This window comes from Petaurus breviceps, unplaced genomic scaffold (assembly GCF_028583685.1).
Source record: "Petaurus breviceps papuanus isolate PSGF00001 unplaced genomic scaffold, PetGlider_PUasm1.0 191, whole genome shotgun sequence".
Lineage (NCBI taxonomy): Eukaryota > Metazoa > Chordata > Mammalia > Diprotodontia > Petauridae > Petaurus > Petaurus breviceps.
Genome location: NW_027185811.1, coordinates 1,044,715 through 1,062,865, shown reverse-complemented (window position 1 = coordinate 1,062,865; position 18,151 = coordinate 1,044,715). Strand labels below are relative to the sequence as shown.

The 18,151-nt window shown below is 40.3% G+C and overlaps 1 protein-coding gene across 1 annotated transcript in view; it reads right to left on the bottom strand.

Moving 5' to 3' along the window:
* The window catches only part of TFCP2 (transcription factor CP2), a 59,816-nt gene extending 50,380 nt beyond the window's left edge, over window positions 1-9,436 (bottom strand). Inside the window, exon 1 of the mRNA XM_069092538.1 lies at window positions 8,972-9,436. Within this exon, the coding sequence (XP_068948639.1) occupies window positions 8,972-9,093 (122 nt within the window). The 5' untranslated portion in view covers window positions 9,094-9,436. The remainder of the gene's footprint in view (window positions 1-8,971) is intronic.
* Window positions 9,437-18,151: the final 8,715 nt, after the last annotated feature.

The window sequence follows — 18,151 nt, the reverse complement described above, 5'->3', positions numbered from 1 at the left end:
AAATTAAAGCAACTCTAGGTTTCCACCTCATACACATCCTTGTGGCAAATATGACAAAAACAGGATAATCACAATTGTTGGAGCATCTAGAGAAAAACGAGCACAATAATGCAGTTAGTAGAACCATAAATTGGCTCAGCTCTTCCACAAACCAGTTTGGAATGACACCCCAAAAGTTAATAAAATGTGAAATACCATTTGACCCAACAGACACCATAACAAACCCGAGAAAGATAAAAGAAAGAGGAAAAGGACCAACATGTATACAAATATTCAGAATAGCATTTAAGCAAAGAAGTAGGGGATGCCTATCAACCACAGAACAGCTGAACAAATTATGGTATGTGATATAAAGGAATTTTACTGTATCAACTAATGCTGAGTGAAAGTGAGCAAAACCAAAAGAATAATTTATACAGTGACAACAACATCGTAAAGAAAAACCACTTGAGGGGTGGCCAGGTAGCGCCGGCCCCAGAGTCAGGATGACCTGGGATCGGAATCTGGGCTCAGATACTTAGCACCACACCCAGAAACACCTGGCTGTGTAACCTTGAGCAAGGTACTTAACCCCAACAGCTTTAAAAGAAAAAAAAAAAGAAAAGCCACTTGAAAGACTTAAGAACTGAGATCGATTCAGTGACTAACCAGAAGACTAATACAAAGCATGATTCCCAGCTCTTGACAGAGGGGTCAGCTAGAGGCGCAAAATGAAATCAACCTTTTCAGATAAGGTCAATGGGTGCATTTGTTTGTTCATTACAGGGACAGGATTTTTTTGGAGAAAAGAATGGAGGTTAGTGATAGTGATATTTTGTTCAGTCATTTCAGTAATGTCTGATTCTTCGTAACCACATTTGGGGTATTCTTGGCAAAAATAGTAGAGTGGTTTGCCATTTCCTTCTCCAGCTAATTTTACAGATGAGGAAACTGAGGCAAATACTGTTAAGTGACTTTCCCAGGGTCACACAGCTAGTAAGCGTCTGAGGCTGGATTTAAATTCAGGTCTTCCTTACTCCAGGCCCAGAGCTCTAACCACTATACCACCTAGGCTCCCCTAGTAATAGTGATGCCAATTTAAAAAAAAAAGGAAAAAAGAGAAATAAAGCAATGAAACATATAAAATGAATAATAACTAGTATTTATGTAGCACTTAAAGGTTTACAAAGCATTTTATGTTTATCTCCTTTGAACCTCACAATAATCCTCTAAGATAGGTGCTACCTGCATTTTATAGAGGAGGTAACTGAGACTGAGAAAGGTAATGGGACTTATCCAGGATCCCATGGCTCAGGTCTGAAGCAGGATTCTAACTCAAATTTTCCTGACTGAATGTTGTGTTCTATGCACTACATCACCTAGATGCCTAGATAGATTAGAAGAGAAGGATGTTCAGAGGAAGACACAAAAAACACGGGCAGCTTTGGAATTAAGGTGTTGAATTTACACACACAGAAATACAGATATACACAAGTATTTATATGCTTTATAAATTTTTATATAAAATTATATTTATTTTATAAATTTAGATACTTTGAAAGCAATAAGTGATAGAGACTTATAGTTTCACATTCAACCTTCTTTTCCTGTTCTTTGTGTATGAAACTCTTCATATTGGTTGCAGCTTGTCAAGCCCTCAAATGAAAAAGGAGAATTAAAAGCAAACAGAGAAGAAAAAAAATTAGTGACAGAGACTGGATCTGTGATTTCATTGATATAGGGAACTCTCAGATTAGTAGTTAACTCCACCTACTATTGTAGCTTAGTACATTCTCTGAAATTTAAAATCCTTGAAATGCCTAGGGTTCTTAAGTTCTTAAATGACTTGCCCAAGGTCGGTCATACAGTCAATACATGTCAGTCAGAGGCAGAACTTTCAGGCCTTCTTGGCTCAGAGGCCAGGTCTCTATCCATTATTTTATGTTGTCTCTATAAAGGAAATCATTAGAAACCATTTTTGTCTAATTATATGCCAACAAAACTGATAAATGAAATAGATGAATAGTTACAAAAATGTAAAATTAGGAGAACACATACTTTTAACCCAAACTTGGAAAAAATAAATAACTGGCCATAAAAAACTCCAAAACCAAAGCCTAGGACTAAGTGGATTTACAAATGAATTCCACCAAATACTCAAAGAAACTAAAGCCACTAGCATTTCTACTGACTACAACATAATCCCACCAAGGGCCTCTAGGTGGCACAGTGAATAGAGCACAGGCCCTGGAATCAGGAGGACCTGAGCTCAAATCCTATCTCAGACACTTGACACACTAGCCATGTGACTTTGGGCAATTCACTTAACCCCAATTGCCCTCCAAAAAGAAAAAGAAAGATAATCACATCAATATTGTTTTTAAAAATTCACAAAAATACCAGAAAGAATAATACACAAAGTACAGTGGTAATAGATAACAGCTTGCTTATTAAATGTGGGAAACAGAATTATTGAAAAAGGGTTAAAAGAATATTTACTGTTTAGAGCAAGAAAAAGATTTTTTCTTTTTACAACAGACTATGATTTACTCTGTAAAATCAAGCAAAGATATAATGTGCCAGATAAATTGCTAAAATAAATCCCATGCCTGGCAGGTAGGTGAGGAAAGAAATCTAAGTGATAAGGGAAAAGAACAATGGTCTGAAGTTCCTCTCATTTAAAAAAAAATACATAAATTTAAGAAGTTGAGTCTAAGAATGTAAAAAGCTCAGTTATATCACTAGCAGATGATATCACACAGCCAATGATGAAAGGGGGGGAAGGGGGGGTAAGTACTTAAAATATATAAGTAAGGCAATACCTAAGATACAAAAGTGGTGGATGGTAAATGAGAATTTTTGGAGGGGAAAACTTTAACAGAAATGTTTTCTCATTAAAAATAGTTCTGAACATATGGTTATACTAAAATTATACTTGTAAATCTGTAGGACAGTAGGCCGAAACTAGCAGTTTAACTTTGCCTTGTGTGAAGAATCCATTAGGGTGCTTCAATGCCATGTTTAAGCTAGTTCTTTCCCTAATAGGTAAGAAAGCTGTTCTCAAGATTTGATTGGTCCAGAGGCATAAAGGCCCAATAATAACAGTAATTATAGTACTTTAAGGTTTGTAAAATTATGTGTGTGTGAATATATATAAAAATTAATCCTCACAACAACCTTGTGAAGCTGGCACTCTTATTATCCCGATTTTAACGATGGAGAATCTGAGGCAGACAGAAGTTTAGTGACCTGCCCAGGATCACACAGTAGTGTCTGAGGGAGAACTAGAACTCGGGCCCTGTTTTCTTTAATTTGAGCCCTCCATTGGATTCATTACCTAGCCATTCTACTACAAACATAGCTTCCCTGTAACACTGTTTATAAATATTACAATTGGGGTGGCTAGGTGGGGCAGTGAATAGAGCACTGGCCCTGGAGTCAGGAGGACCTGGGTGCAAATACAGCCTCAGACACTTAACACTTACTAGCCATGTGATCTTGGGCAAGTCACTTAACCCCAATTGCCCTGCCTTCCCCCTCCAAAAAGCCAAAAAAAAAAAGTTATAATTAAGTTTATATCTACTTGCCACTGTGCCTGCTCCAGACTTTCCCTTTTTACTTCATCTCCCACACATTCACAACCTCTGACATTATCTCCCATTCTCTCCTCCTTTGCTAGTGTCTATCTGATCCCTCTACATGTACCTCTGATCTTAGAGTGCCTGTGTCTTTGACAGATGGTCCCCACAATCATACCCTATCTCTAATCTTCAATCTCTCTCATCTAAGGGGTTCATTCCTGGCTACCCACAAGTCTCCCCCATCCTTACAAAAAACTCTCATTAGGAGATACCTTTCACAACAATGGATGTGGGAGAATTCTTGTAAACAAGGTGACCATAAAACACAAAACAAACAAATATAAACATAAAACTGGAAAATCGCATACACAAAATAAATACAATTAGAATCAAAAGGAAAACAAATTACGAGACATCTTCACAGAAAATTTCTCTGATAAAGATATAACGTTTCAGCTATATCTAGAATTTATCAGTTGTTGTTCAGTCATGTCCAGCTCTTCATGACCCCATTTGGAGTTTTCTTGGCAAAGATGCTGGAGTGGCCTGTCATTTCCTTCTCCAGCTCATCTTACAAATGAAGAACTGAGGCAACCAGGTTTAAGTGACCTGACCAGGATCACACAACTAATAAGTCTGAGGTCAGATGAGGAAGATAAGTTAACTAAGATAACCCTAACTTCAGGGTCAGCACTTTATCCACTGCACTAACTTGCTACCTTAAAGAATTTATACAAACATATAAGAACAAGGGCTATTTCCAATAAATAAGTGATAAATATATGAACATGAAGTCTCATAAGAAAAAAAGCAAATTATCAACAATTACCGTGATTCCCCGATAATAGGACACCATCTTATTATTTTTTTTGGACAGAAAAACACCAGAGGGCTTATTTTAATGAACATTGACAGCAATTTTAATAAACAGGTAAATGTGAACAAAAAAATGTACCAGCAAGCAAATCACTGGGGAAGAACAGGATGAGGCGCTCACTGCTGCAGCTCGGAGCGTGGTGTGCGTTTCATGGTGGGGGAGGGGGAGCGGGGCTGGTGCATACAGAGGGTACCATAATGTAGCGTGTAGCGCAGGGGATCACCTTCACTACAGTAGCAATCTCAATAGGGCTTATTTTCGGGGGAGGGCTTATTTTAGAGGAATCTTACACAGTAAGGGGAGGGCTTATTTTCGGGATAGGTCTTATTATTGGGGAAACACGGTATGTGAAAAAAACGCTCCCAATCACTCACAGAGAAATGCAAATTAAAACAACCTGGAGATTCTATCGAATAGCCATCAAAATGCCAACAATGAGAAAAGAAAAACAGCACTTACTGGAAGAAAAGTCCTGGTGGTGGAGCTCTGAATTGGCTCGATCATTCTAGAAAACAACTTGGCACTATACAGTCTATGTCTCATTAACCCTCCCCTCCTCCTAATTTTCCTCTTACTGTTCAGGGTACTACCATCCTCCTAGGCACCCAGGCTTCCAAGCTAGGAGCCATCCTTGGCTCCTCATTCTCTCTCACTCCCCATATACAATCAATTGCCAAGTCCTGTTCATTCTACCTTCCTAACATCTCTTATATTAAGCCCCCTTCTTCCATTGCCACTGCCAACACCTTAGTGCAGGCCCTCACAACTTGAACAATACCTTTCTGGTTGGTCTCCTTACTTTCGAGTCTTTCTCCACTCCTGTAAATCTTCAAGTACAGGTCTGACCATGTCATGCCCCTATTCAATAAATGCCAGTGGCTCCCTATTACCTCCAAAATAAAATATAAAATATTCTGTTTGGCTTTTAAAGGCCCTGATAATCTGGCCCCATCTTACACTTTCTAGTTTTCTTACACTGTCTACCCCGACCACATACTCTGAGATCCAATGCCACTCACTAGTCTTACTTTAAGAAGCCCTATTTCCTAACTGAGTATTTTCACTAGCTATTTCCCATGCCTGGAATTCTCTCCCTCCTCATCTCTGCTTCTTGGCTTCCCTGAAGTCTTAGTTGAAATCTCATCTTCTGTAAAAAAGCATTCTAATCCTCTCTAATGCTAGTACCTTCCCTCTCAGATTACCAACAACTTATCCTGTATATATATTGTTTGTGCATAGTAGTTTGCACGTTACTTCCCCCATTAGACTCTGATGTGAACTCCCTAAGGGTAGGGACTTTTTTTTTTTGCTGGCCTTTCATTGTAACCCCAATGCTTAGCACAGTACCTGGCATATGGGAAATGTAATATTAGGCATGAGCTCAACTAAAAGAAGTTAAGGAGGAAAAGGATTTATATGAACAAGAATATTTACAGTGGCTAAGAGGCACAGTGAATAGAGCTCTGACCTTGGAGTCAGAAAGACCTAAATTCAAAATCTGCCTCATATAATTATCAGTTTTGTGACCTGACCAAGTCACTTCACCTCTTTTTGCTTTGGTTTACTCATCTGCAAAAAAGGGGGATAATAACAGCACCTATCTCTCATGGTTGTTGTGAGGATAAAATGGGATGTTTGTAAAGTGCTTTGCAAACCTTAAATAAATTAATATAATATAGAAGCTAGTTACTATTATCATTATAGCAACACTTTTTGTTATAGCAAAGAAAAGTAAACAAAATGGTGCCCACCAATTGAGAAATGGCTGAACAAGCTGTGTTATATAAAAGTGAAATTGTATTGTACCATAAGAAGTGAAGTCTGACAGATTTAAAGAAATATGGAAACATATGAACTGAGATAGAACAAAATGAGCAAACCAAGGAGAACAATTTACAGATGATTACAATAATAACATGCTGAAAAAAGAAGGCTCATTAGATCCTACTTATCTCCTCAAGTTATCTTGCTACATCTTCTCCCCCTTTTCAGCCAAAGGCAGAAAAAGTTATCTGTACTCCTTATCTCCACTTCCTCTCCCCTCCCCCTCTGCAATCTGGCTCTGGTTTTGGACATCATCATCAATTGAAACTGTTCTCTTTTAAATAAAAACTGTTAGTCTTTTCTTAATCTTCATCCCCTTGGTCTCTCTGCTGCATTTGACTCAACACTTTTTCCTGGATATTTTCTTCTCTCTGGATTTTCATGTGAGAAACTTCTCACTTGGTTTTCCTCTTACCTGTCTGACTGCTCCTTTTCAGTCTCCTTTATATCTAATGATATGGATTATAAACCACATCACTGCCCTTAACTGAGCCAAGTCTACCCTAGACTATCTTCTCTACTTTCTTTTACTTAATAATCTCAGAGATCCTGGGGGTTTAATCATTACCTCTGCATATACATATACAGATCACACATACACACACACACACACACACACGCCACCCTATTCTCTCTCCTGAGTTTCAATGCCACATCACCGGTGTTGAGTGCACATTCTTAAACTGAACAATCCAAGGCACATCAAGCTCAACTCTTACTGATTCATACATCCAATTAGTTTTCAAGCCTTGTTTCTACTTGCACAATCTTTTGCATCCATTGCCCTTTTCTTCACTCATGCAGCCATCACCTAGTTCAAACCCTCCTCATTTCTTACCTACACTACTGCAATAGCCTAACTGTAGTTACCCTTTACTGTTCACGTGTATATTCCTGCTATTCCTCATACATGATCCTCCATTTCTCATCATGATTCCTCTGCACTGGCTGCTCACCTGCCTGAACTGTTCTCCTTCCTTACCTTGGTCTCTAGGGATCCCTACTTTCCTTCAAGAGCCAGTTTTGCTCATCCTCCCAGCTGTTAGTGCTTTCTACACAAAATTATTTTGAATGTATGTGTACCCTTCTTATTTCTCCCATTATAATATAAGGTCCATGAGGAAAGGGGCTGTTTTGCTTCTATCTTCTTATTCCCAGTGCCTGGCACTCAGTAATCACTTAATAAAAGCTTGCTTGGTTGAGAAAGAAATAAGTAAAAGAATATTTTATGAGAAGGAAAGAACTAATCTTTCATTTATTCAGCAAGCACATATGAAACAAATGGTACGGAGGATGAAAAGATAGAAGCAAAAACAGACCTTCTCCTTAAGGAGCTTACATTATGCTACAATAGGAAAATACAAAATACAGATATAATTCTTAATTAACAAACACATGTCACACATGGCTCATTGCTAAGCAAATAACTCTTGTAGATCAACTGCAAAAAGAAAGGCCCCATTTACACTAAAATATTTAAAGCAGCACTTTTTGTGGTACCAAAGAACTGGAAACAAAAATGTTCATAGACTGGGTAATGGTAAACAAATATATACTGTGTAGTTGCTCATATATACATAACTGTGATAGAATATCACTGTGCTGTAAGAAATGACAAAGACGATGAAAACAAGGAAGTGTCGGAAAGACCAGAAATGATAAAAAGTGAAGTTTAATCAGGAAAACCATTATACGTAATAACAACAACGAAAATGGAAAGAACAAAGCAATTCAGTACTATAATTATAATATATAAATTATAATGACCAAGTTAGGCCTCCCCCTGCTTTTTTGCTTTCTGCAGAGGTGGGGAGGGACCATGGGTATGGAATACCATACATAATGCTAGATTTTTGGAGATACGTTAGCTTGTTTAACCTTTTTTTATTCTTTGTTAGAAGGGATGGTTTTCTAGGAGGGTTTGGGAGAGGTATAGGGTGGGAAGTTTTGGGAACAATGAAAACAAAGTATATCGGCAAATTTTTTTTTAAAATTGCACACTTAACACAGTTTGCCTACCCCCATATAAATGGGAAGAGGATCTGTCTTTTATTAAGGTAAAGAGTACGCCTTTCATTTCCTTTCAACCAGTGTTTATTAAGAAGTTACTATGCGTCCAGCGCTCCAGCAGCAGCACCTGCACATAAACCCCAAGCCCCGAGCCCAGCTCTACTACCCGAAGTAAAGACACTCGCCACAGTCCCACTAAACCGCAAAACCAAGCGTAGCTTTTCCCCACCCATTTCTGCATCCTGATTAAGACTACAGTCCAAGACGCATGAAACTCCCCCAAAACCTTGTGCTTCACTTCTTTCTCCACATCTAGCACCCAAAGCAGTAAGAATGTGTGGAGAGAAAAGGCGGGGAGGGGAGGAAAGAGAAGAGAGAGGCAAGAGGGGAGGAGGAAGGGAGATAAGAGAAAGGAGGGGGAGAAATGGAACAGGGATAGAAGAGAGGAAAGAGAAGGGAAAGAGGGGATAGAGGAGAGAAAGCAGAGAGAGGAGAGGGAAGAGAGGAGGAGAAACAGAAAAAAAGAGAAAAGGAGGAGAGGAAAAGAAGGAAAAGGGAGGAGGGCGAGGAGAGGACAAAGTGCTCGCACAAGTCGGAGCCGCACATCCACACCCAACCTCTCTGCCATTCTCACCATTAAGACACTCTCAGGGAGACCTTTTGTTGTTCAAAAGCACTAGACTCCCCGAAGGTCACTCACCTCATACTGTAGGCCCCCGCGCCCAGCTCCTGGCCGATTCCGGACAGGCTCGCGTCAAAGTCCTGCACCAGCCCGGACTCGATCACCTCGTCGGCCAGCGGCAGCTTCAGCGCCCAGGCCATCCTGCCTCCTTCCCAAGGGCTCCCTTGGAGAGAGCGGCCTTCCTCGCGCTAGGCAGGGGCTTCTCGAGCACCGACCCGGGCGGCGGGGTGCAGTTCCGCTCCCCCGAGCCGTGGCTAGAGGGAAGTCCGAACACGGCCACCCCGATCCGCACAGCCGGCCCTTGGTCCCGGGCTGCCCCTCCCAGGACTCCGGGGTCCTTTGCCTGGTGTCTGGCGAGGTCCCTCGGGGCTCCTCCAGCGCACAACTAGAGTGCAGACACCCGGGATCTCCCCGCCGTCCCACCCCGGGCTGCAGTCAGTCCCCCACCCCCCGGCAGCTCTGCCCACTGGCCTCCCAGCTCCCCACCCACCCCACCCCCTACCCTCCCCACAAGTATCCCACCCCTCGGGGCCTGCACTCAACTCTTCCCCTCCACAGGCCTCACTTCCGGTCAGCCCCAGTCTCGCTTCCGGTCACCCTTCCCGATCAGGAGGTCCAGAACTAAAGCTCGAATAAGTTTCCTAGGAGTTTCCCGGCTCACTTTCCACCCCTACCCCGACCCAGCCAAACCCCCAAACCCTGCCCCCAACAGCCACAAAGCCTGGAGAACGACGTCCACAGCCTGCCTCAAAACCCAGGCCTGCCGAGGCTCCTCCCTCCGCCTGCTTTGCAGCACCCCCACTCCCCGCCAATCATTGCGCCGCCTCGCCGCCCGCCGCTGCCCGGCTAACCAATCCTAGTGCGTCCCCCGGAGAGGGGCCGCCTCAGCTTCCGTGACGCCTCTCAGGCGCTCACCAGTGAGGGGCGTGGCTATTATTCTCTGCGGCAGAGATTGGCGGTTTCTACCTAGCTCTCCGCCTCCGGGGGCGGGACTAAGAGGGTTTGAGACGAGAGCGCAGAGTTTGGGTACCCGCTCTGTCCCTCCAGGTTCTCCCCGATGCGGTTTCATTGGGGTTATCGTTTCCTGCCTTTGACTTTGACTGATAACCCTCCGTGTACGGGTGAGGTGCCCTCACAAACCTGGCCCTGAACATTGTCAACCTAAGATCCGTGAACTTTTTTTTTCTTTTAAAAATATTTTTATAACTAGGTTGCTCAGTGACTTGAGTGCTGGATCTGGAGTCAGGAAAACCTGGGTTTAAATCCTTCCCAGATACTTACTAGCTGTATGACCCTGGGCAAGTCACTTAACCCCCTTGTTTTCCTCAGTTTCCTCATCTGTAAAATGGGGATAATAATAATAGCACCTACCTTGCAGGATTATTGTGAAGATCAAATGACACAGTAATTGTAAACCACTTAGCACAGTTCCTGGCACATAGCACTATATAAATGTTAGATATTCCAATCCTTCCTCAGACACTAGCTGGGTGATCCAAGGAAAGTCACTTGACTTCTTTCAGCCTCAGTTTCCCCATCTGTAAAAATGTGTTATAATAGCATTTACCTCACAGGGTTGCTGTGCAGACCAAATGAGACAGCCTTGTTCAACCCTAGGTTTCTTTGTGATCCTATGTATTTTATTGTGTGCATTTTAAAATTTTGTAAGAAGGGGTTCACGGGCTTCACCAGATTGTCAAAGCGACATGAAACGAAAAAAAAAATGAGAACCTATCTTTATATACTGTGTTTATTCTCCCAACTGTCAAACTTCCCAAGGAAAGTAGGTCTACATTCAGTGAAAGTGGAAGTATGGTGGGGTAACTTGATTAGCTCTACAATTCAGGAGATCATAAGAACACAGAGGACTAGGAAGGTTGAGTGTCTTTCCTGGTCACACAGGTAAGAGGCAAAGTTTGGACCTACGTCCTTTGACTCCAGACTGCATTCTCCTGTCCTAAACTGACCCCAAACAACAAGATATGGGTTCTACCTCTCTTACTAATTTTCTGTGTGACATTGTGCAAGCTTCTCTGTGCATCAGTTTCCTCATCTGGAAATGGAGAAGGTTGTAGTATATCAGAGGTCTTTAAAGATCTGTGGACTTGTTTGCATTTTTTAATGTTTTCATAACACGAAATATAATTGCTTTCCTTTATAATTCTGTATTTTCTTTTTATGTACTTAAAAGCATGCTTCTGAACCCATAGACTTCAACAGACTGCCAAAGGGGTCCCTGTCACAAAAAAAGGTTAAGAACCTGCCTGGACTAGATGATCTCTGAAAGTTCCTTCCAGCTCTAACATTCTATGCTTGAACCTATAAAGTAGGGGATCTTCGAGGAATGAGTGAAGTGTCCCATGGTAAGGAGAATTGAGATCCCAAGACCTTTTAGAAACTACTACGATGTTGTGAAAGAGCACTCTGTTCTTTATACATAAAAGGAAATGGAAATGATTACCTAAAAATCTTTTTAAAAATTTTTTGGGGACAGCTAGGTGGCTCAGTGAATAGAGCACCAGCCCTGGAGTCAGGAGGAACTGAGTTCAAATCCGACTCCAGACACTTAACACAAAAAATAGCCATGTCACTTAACCCCAATTGCCCTCCAAAAAGCAAAAAAAAAAATTTTTTTTTAACATATGGATGGCTTGGTTGAGGTCAGCAGTATAGTCTTATTTGGACAATGGCAAACTACTATCATCTACTTATGATGTGGTGTTTACTGTTGCATAGAATGGTTAAAAAAGAAATAGTCCCTAATGAGATAATATTTGTAAAGTTTTTAGCACAATGCCTAGCATATATTAGGCACATAATAAATGCTTATTTCCTTCCTTACTTTTAGAAGTCTATAACCCTATCACCCCTTATTCAATTTAATACTAGAAATGTTAGCAGTAGCAACAAGAGAAGAAAAAGATATAGAAGGAATAAAATTAGGCAAAGAGACCAAGCTACCACTCTTTGCAGATGATATGATGATATACTTAGAGAATCCTAGAGAATCAAGTAAAAAACTACATGAGATAATAAATAAATTTGGTAAAGTTGCAGGATAATAAAATAAGTCCACATAAATCTTTGGCATTCCTATATATTTCTAACAAAGTCCAACAGCAAGAGATAGAAAGAGAAATTCCATTAAAGTTACTGTAGACAATATAAAATATTTGGGAATCTACCTGCCAAAACAAACCCAGGACCTATATGAACACAATTACAAAACACTTCACACAAATAAAGTCAGATCTAACTAATTGGAAAAACATCAGTTGTTCATGGCTGGGTCAAACTAATATAATAAAAATGACAATTTTACCTAAATTAAATTACATATTTAGTGCCATACCTATCAATCTACCAAAAAATTACTTTATAGAGCTAGAAAAAATAGTAACAAAATTCATTTGGAAGAACAAAAGGTCCAGAAAAGGTCCAGAATATCAAGGAAATTAATGAAAAGAAATGCTAGGGAAGGTAGCCTAGCTGTACCACATTTTAATCTGTATTATAAAGCAGCAGTCATCAGAACTACTTGGTACTGGCTGAGGAACAGAGTAGTGGATCAATGAAATAGATTGGGTACGTGAGACTCAGTAGTCAATAATGACTATGGTAATCTACTGTTTGATAAACCCAAAGACCCCAGTTTTTGGTATAAGAACTCACTATTTGACAAAAACTGCTGGGAAAATTGGAATATAGTATGGCAGAAACTGGATATAGATCAGTATCTAATGCTGTATAGCAAAATAAAGTCTCACTGGGTGCAAGATCTAAGTATAAAGACTGATACCTGGGAGTATCTGGGAGAGCAAGGAATAGTTTACCTGTCAGATTTATGGAGAAGGGAAGATTTTATGATGAAACAAGAGGTAGAGAACATTATAAAATGCAAAATGGATCATTTTGATTACATTAAATTGAAAAGTTTCTGTACAAATAAAGCCAATGTAACTAAGATTAAGAGGGAAGTGGAAAATTGGGGAAGAATTCTTACAACCAGTGTCTCTGATAAAGGCATCATTTCTAAAATATACAAAGAATTGAGTCAAATCTATAAGAATACAAATCATTCCCCAATTGATAAATGGTCAAAGGATATGAACAGGCAGTTTTCAGAGAATGAAATGAAAGATATCTATAAGCACATGCAGAATGGTTTAAATCACTTTTGATTAGACAATTGCAAATCAAAACAACTCTGAGGTACCACATCTCACCAGCTAGATTGGCTAAGATGACAAAACAGGAAAATGATAAATGCTGGAGAGGATGTGGAAAAATTGAAACAAATAATGCATTGTTGGTGGAGTTGGGAACTGATCCAACCATTCTGGAGGGCAATCTGGAACTATGCCCAAAGGGCTATAAATAAGTACATATCCTTTGACCCAGCAATACCACTTCTAGGGCTGTATCCCAAAGGGATCATAGAAGTGGGAGAAAGACCCTTATGTAGAAAAATATTTATAGCAGTTCTTTTTGTGGTGGCAGAGAATTGGAAATCAAGGGTATGCCCATCAATTGGGGAATGGCTGAACATGTTGGTGGTATATAAATGTCATGGAATACTACTGTGCTATAAGAAATGAGGAGCAGACAGGCTCCATAATAACCTGGAGAGACTTATTTAAACTGATGTTGAGTGAGAAGAGCAGAACAAGGAGAAATTGTGCAGAACTACAGACACAACGTATGTGTGACGACTCACCTTGATAGACTGGGCTGCTCTCAGCAATGTAAGGTTATAAGACAACTCCAAAAGACTCATGATGGAAAGAGATGTCCACATCCAGAGAAAGAACTCCAGAGTCTATATGCAGACTGAAGCAAACTACTTGCTCTCTCTCTTTCTTGTTTTGTTTTGTTTCCTCCTTCCCATTGTTCATTCCATTGGTTATAATCCTTCTTTACAACCTGACTAACGTTTAATGTGAAGATATTTGTAGACCCTATGTTTGACTGCATGCCACCGTGGGGGGTGGAGGAGCGGGGTGAAAGGGGGGATTTGAAACTCAGGGGATTGTGGAACTGAATGATGTAAACTAAAAGTAAAAAACAAATTAATTTAATAAAAAAAAAGGAAAAAAAAGAAGTCTATAACCAAACATAGTCAGCTTCTCCCCCCTTCCATTCTCCTAGGGTTTTGATGGTAGAATTCTATCTCTGTTCAGTGGCATGCCCAGATAATATAATCTTCTAGAAATAATAAGGAGGATATCCTCTATCTTCAGCCATCCAGCATGTTGATATAGAAGTGACATGATGGGCTTCAGGAAGACAATTTCAACTTAATTTTCTTCATCTTTATTCTCTGATCAGGATGCTATTTCCTAGAAAATCATTCATGTCTGTGAAAAAAATATCAGATGAAATATCTTCCCTATATAACTTGCCTTTAAAAACTTCATCACTAGGAGAGTTTGAGAGGTCACCAGCGATGCTACAGTCCTCAGGATATCAAAAGAGTATTACTGGGACAGGTAAGTGATGCAGTGAATAGAGCACCAGCCCTGGAGTCAGGAGGACCTGAGTGCAAATCCAGCCTCAGACACTTGACACTTACTAGCTGTGTGACCTTGGGCGAGCCACTTAACCCCAATTGCCTTGCCTCCCCTCTTCCAAAAAAACCCCAAAACAATATTGCCTTCAAATGAATTTGTGACAAGGATGAAAGCAGAAGTTGAGAAATGGGACAAGATGTTGCATGAGGTCATGTCACTTGATCCTACCCCATTGCTTGATGTTAGATTTTGCTATGGAGAGAGACTTTTGGTCTACTATTCCATGTGGCCAAGAATTTAGCAAGGCTTAACAAAATTGAGAGTTCTGGGTGAGGCAGACAAGCTGAAGACTTGTTGCTTCTACCTCAACCTTTGCTGATACAACTTAAGGTGAACATGATGAAAGAAAAGCTGGAACAGATTTTGGAGACTTGTAGTAGTGAAGATAGAAAATTACAACAGAGATTAGACAGACCCAGGAATTATTGTGGCCAGAGAGCAATGCTAGATGAGACTAGTCATTGTATTGGTGAGAGACCAGCCTTGTTGTGAGAAACCAGCGTTCTGAAATCAGACTTATAGCAGTCATGAATTCTGGTGCTTAACACCATTTTCTTCATTTGTTTGCAGAACTGATCTTAGTGAATTACAAACACAAAATTTATTCTTTGGCCCTTTAGCCATCTTAAGAGGAGATTGTCAGGGTAGGTGATTGGATAGAATAGCCAGCCTCTTTATACTTTTCCTCTGCAACAATGCTTTTGCTGTTATTCACTTTACTTCATTTTAAAAATCACATAGCTGGCCACTAAAAGTAAGGACATTGATGAAGAGTTAGAGGTTTCCTAAATGGAGGATAGAGATATAGTCATCAAGAGAGCCACATTGAAGTTTTCATAATTCTCATATTTCAGAGTAATATTCCATGTCTTTTCTCTTAATCTAAAACTTTAATCCCATGTGAAAACAGAAAAAAAAAACCCTCCTTTTCGGGTGGCTAGGTGGTGCAGTGAGTAAGAGCGGCTGTCCTGGAGTCTGGAGGACCCAGGGTCGTTCTGGCCTCAGACACTTAACACCCACACAAAATAACTGGCCGTGTAACCTTGGGCAAGTTACTTAACCCCAATTGCTTTAAAAAAAAACCCCTCCTTTTTAAGGGAATGGGTCAACCTTACTCTCATTGAATTTGGCTTAGGGAGGAAATGACATACACACTAAATAGGGTATCTCGCCCTACAGGAAAGTAGAGGGCAAGGGGATGAGAGGGGGGATGATGGAGGGGAGGGCAGGTTCAGGGGAGGGTAGTTAGAAGCACACACTTTTGTAAAGGGACAGGGACAAAGTAGAGAATAGAACAAGTGGGGGCAAGATAGAATGGAGGAAAATATAGTCAGTCTTTCACCATATATCCACTATGGAAATGTTTTTTGTAACTACACACGTACAACCTATATTGAATTGCTCATCTTTCCAGTAAGAGTGGGTGATGAGGGAGGAAGGGCAAGAATCTGGAATTTAAAGTTTTAAAATAAAATGTTTAAAAATAGCATTATTATTATTTACATGCAACTGGGAAATAAGTTATACAGATACTGGGGTATGGAGATCCATCTTGCCTACTGGGAAGTCAGAGAGGATATGGGGGAGGATATAGGAGAGAGCAGATTGGGGGAGGGGGTATACAGTGGGATCATTGTTTTGGGGTGGTGGGTAGGGGAAAGATGGGGAGGAAATTTGTAACTCAAAATCTTGTGGAAATGAATGATGTAAACTAAAAATAAACATAAAGATTATTTTTTAAAAAACCTTCCTTTTTAGTTTCTTTAGAAATATTAAGAAATAATATTTTTTCTCTGAAGCCCTTTTCAGACCCTTGGGAAAAGCCCCTAGAAAAGGTAGGTACAGGGGCAGCTAGGTGGAGCAGCCCTGGAGTCAGGAGGACCTGAGTTAAAATGTGGCCACTTGCTATCCCTGTGACCTTGGACAAGTCACTTAACCCCAATTGCCCTGCCTTCCCCCTCCAAAAAAGAAAAGGTGGGTGTTAGGTTGAGGACAAAAAAGCTTTTCATTAAGTGAATAGATTGAAGGGTCTCCTCCTTTCCTTATTCCCTGATTAGATCAGTCTGTCCCACAAAAAGTGTCCTCTTCTTCTCCTTCTGCCTCCCATTTAATCTAGATTCTGGATTGATATAGATCTATGGGAGGGACTCCATTGATTGCTATAGAGAAATGATCCAAGAAGAATGGAATGGCAGCTTGGTTATTTCAATTCTAGAAAGTTAATGCATATTATATTTTTAAGATACCTCCTCTTTGTTCAAGACTTCCATAAATGTTAACTGAAATCTTCTTCGGGACAGGATTATGTCAGAAGTGATAGAGAATTATGCCGGTTTGTACATATCTCTCTCCAAGCTAAAGGTGGCTTAGATAGAAATGAATGAAATTATTTCTGACAGATGTGTCTAAATGTTAAGAGTACAGTATTAGTATCAATATTTGTTTTCTTTGACACTAGCCAGCATCATTTTCCAGCATAGCAATAACATAGGGAATAGTAAGAGTTGGTTGGTTCACTGCCCTCTGGTGAGAAATGGGGCTGCTTTAGGCTTTGGCAAAGCCAATGCACGCATACTGGATTCCCTCTGATGAAACCACTCAGCTGGTGACTTGAGGGTAGCGCCATCTGGTGACAAAATAATATACTACATTCCTTGGTTAAATAGTAAGTGAAGACAACTTGTTTTCTTCTAGGCTTGTGGAAAGCAGAAAAATAAGCCAGATATGGGCTATTATCACTGCTGCAGCCCTGGGACCTCTACCAAGTTGGTTGGTTGTTGTCCTTCGTTCTCGAAGAGGACCAAAATTACATCACTATGCTAGAATCAAGTTACAATGTGTCCGACTGTGGCGGATCAAAACAATACAAGCTCAGAATGCTCGGGCATAGTCCATGTGAGCATTTGAGGTGGATTCTCTAAATTTGCTCATCTTTCACACTTAGACTATGTCCATATTTGTTTCTGCAAAGGGGTAGAAAATGGAAATTAATTTTTTAAATGCAAGAGGTTTCATGAAGTAAATTTTGTAATCTATAAGAACTTAAAAACCATAGTATTCGATATTTTTTTCAATAAGCAAAAATCCTCTTTCTCTTCCTTCCACCCCCAAACTCTCCCAATTGAGAACAACAAAACTCATTACAAACATAAAGAATCAATGAGTCCAAATCCGGTCACAAAAACTAGCCCTGTACCTTGGGCAAGTTACTTAACCCCAATTGCCCTCCAAAAAGAAAAAAGAAAAAAAAAACAGAGTCAAGCAAAACAGATCTCCAAATTGCCCTTGTCCCCCTCCCCACCTCCCACCCCAAATATATATCTCATTCTTCACTTTTCTATCAGGGAGAAAGTAGCATCTTTCATCACTGGTCCTCTGGAATAGTGTTTTGTTATGCTTCTTAAATGATTCAATGTATAAATTGTTCTGTTCACTTCATTGTTTCCAGTTGTTTCAGTCATGTACCAACTCTTTGTGACCTCACTTAGGGTTTTCTTGGCAAAGATGGTTTACAATTTCCTTCTCCAGCTCATTTTACAGATGAGGAAACTGAGGCAAAAAAACACAGGGTCACATAGCTAGTAGTGTCTGAGGCTAGATTTGAACTCAGGTCTTTGTGATTCCAGGC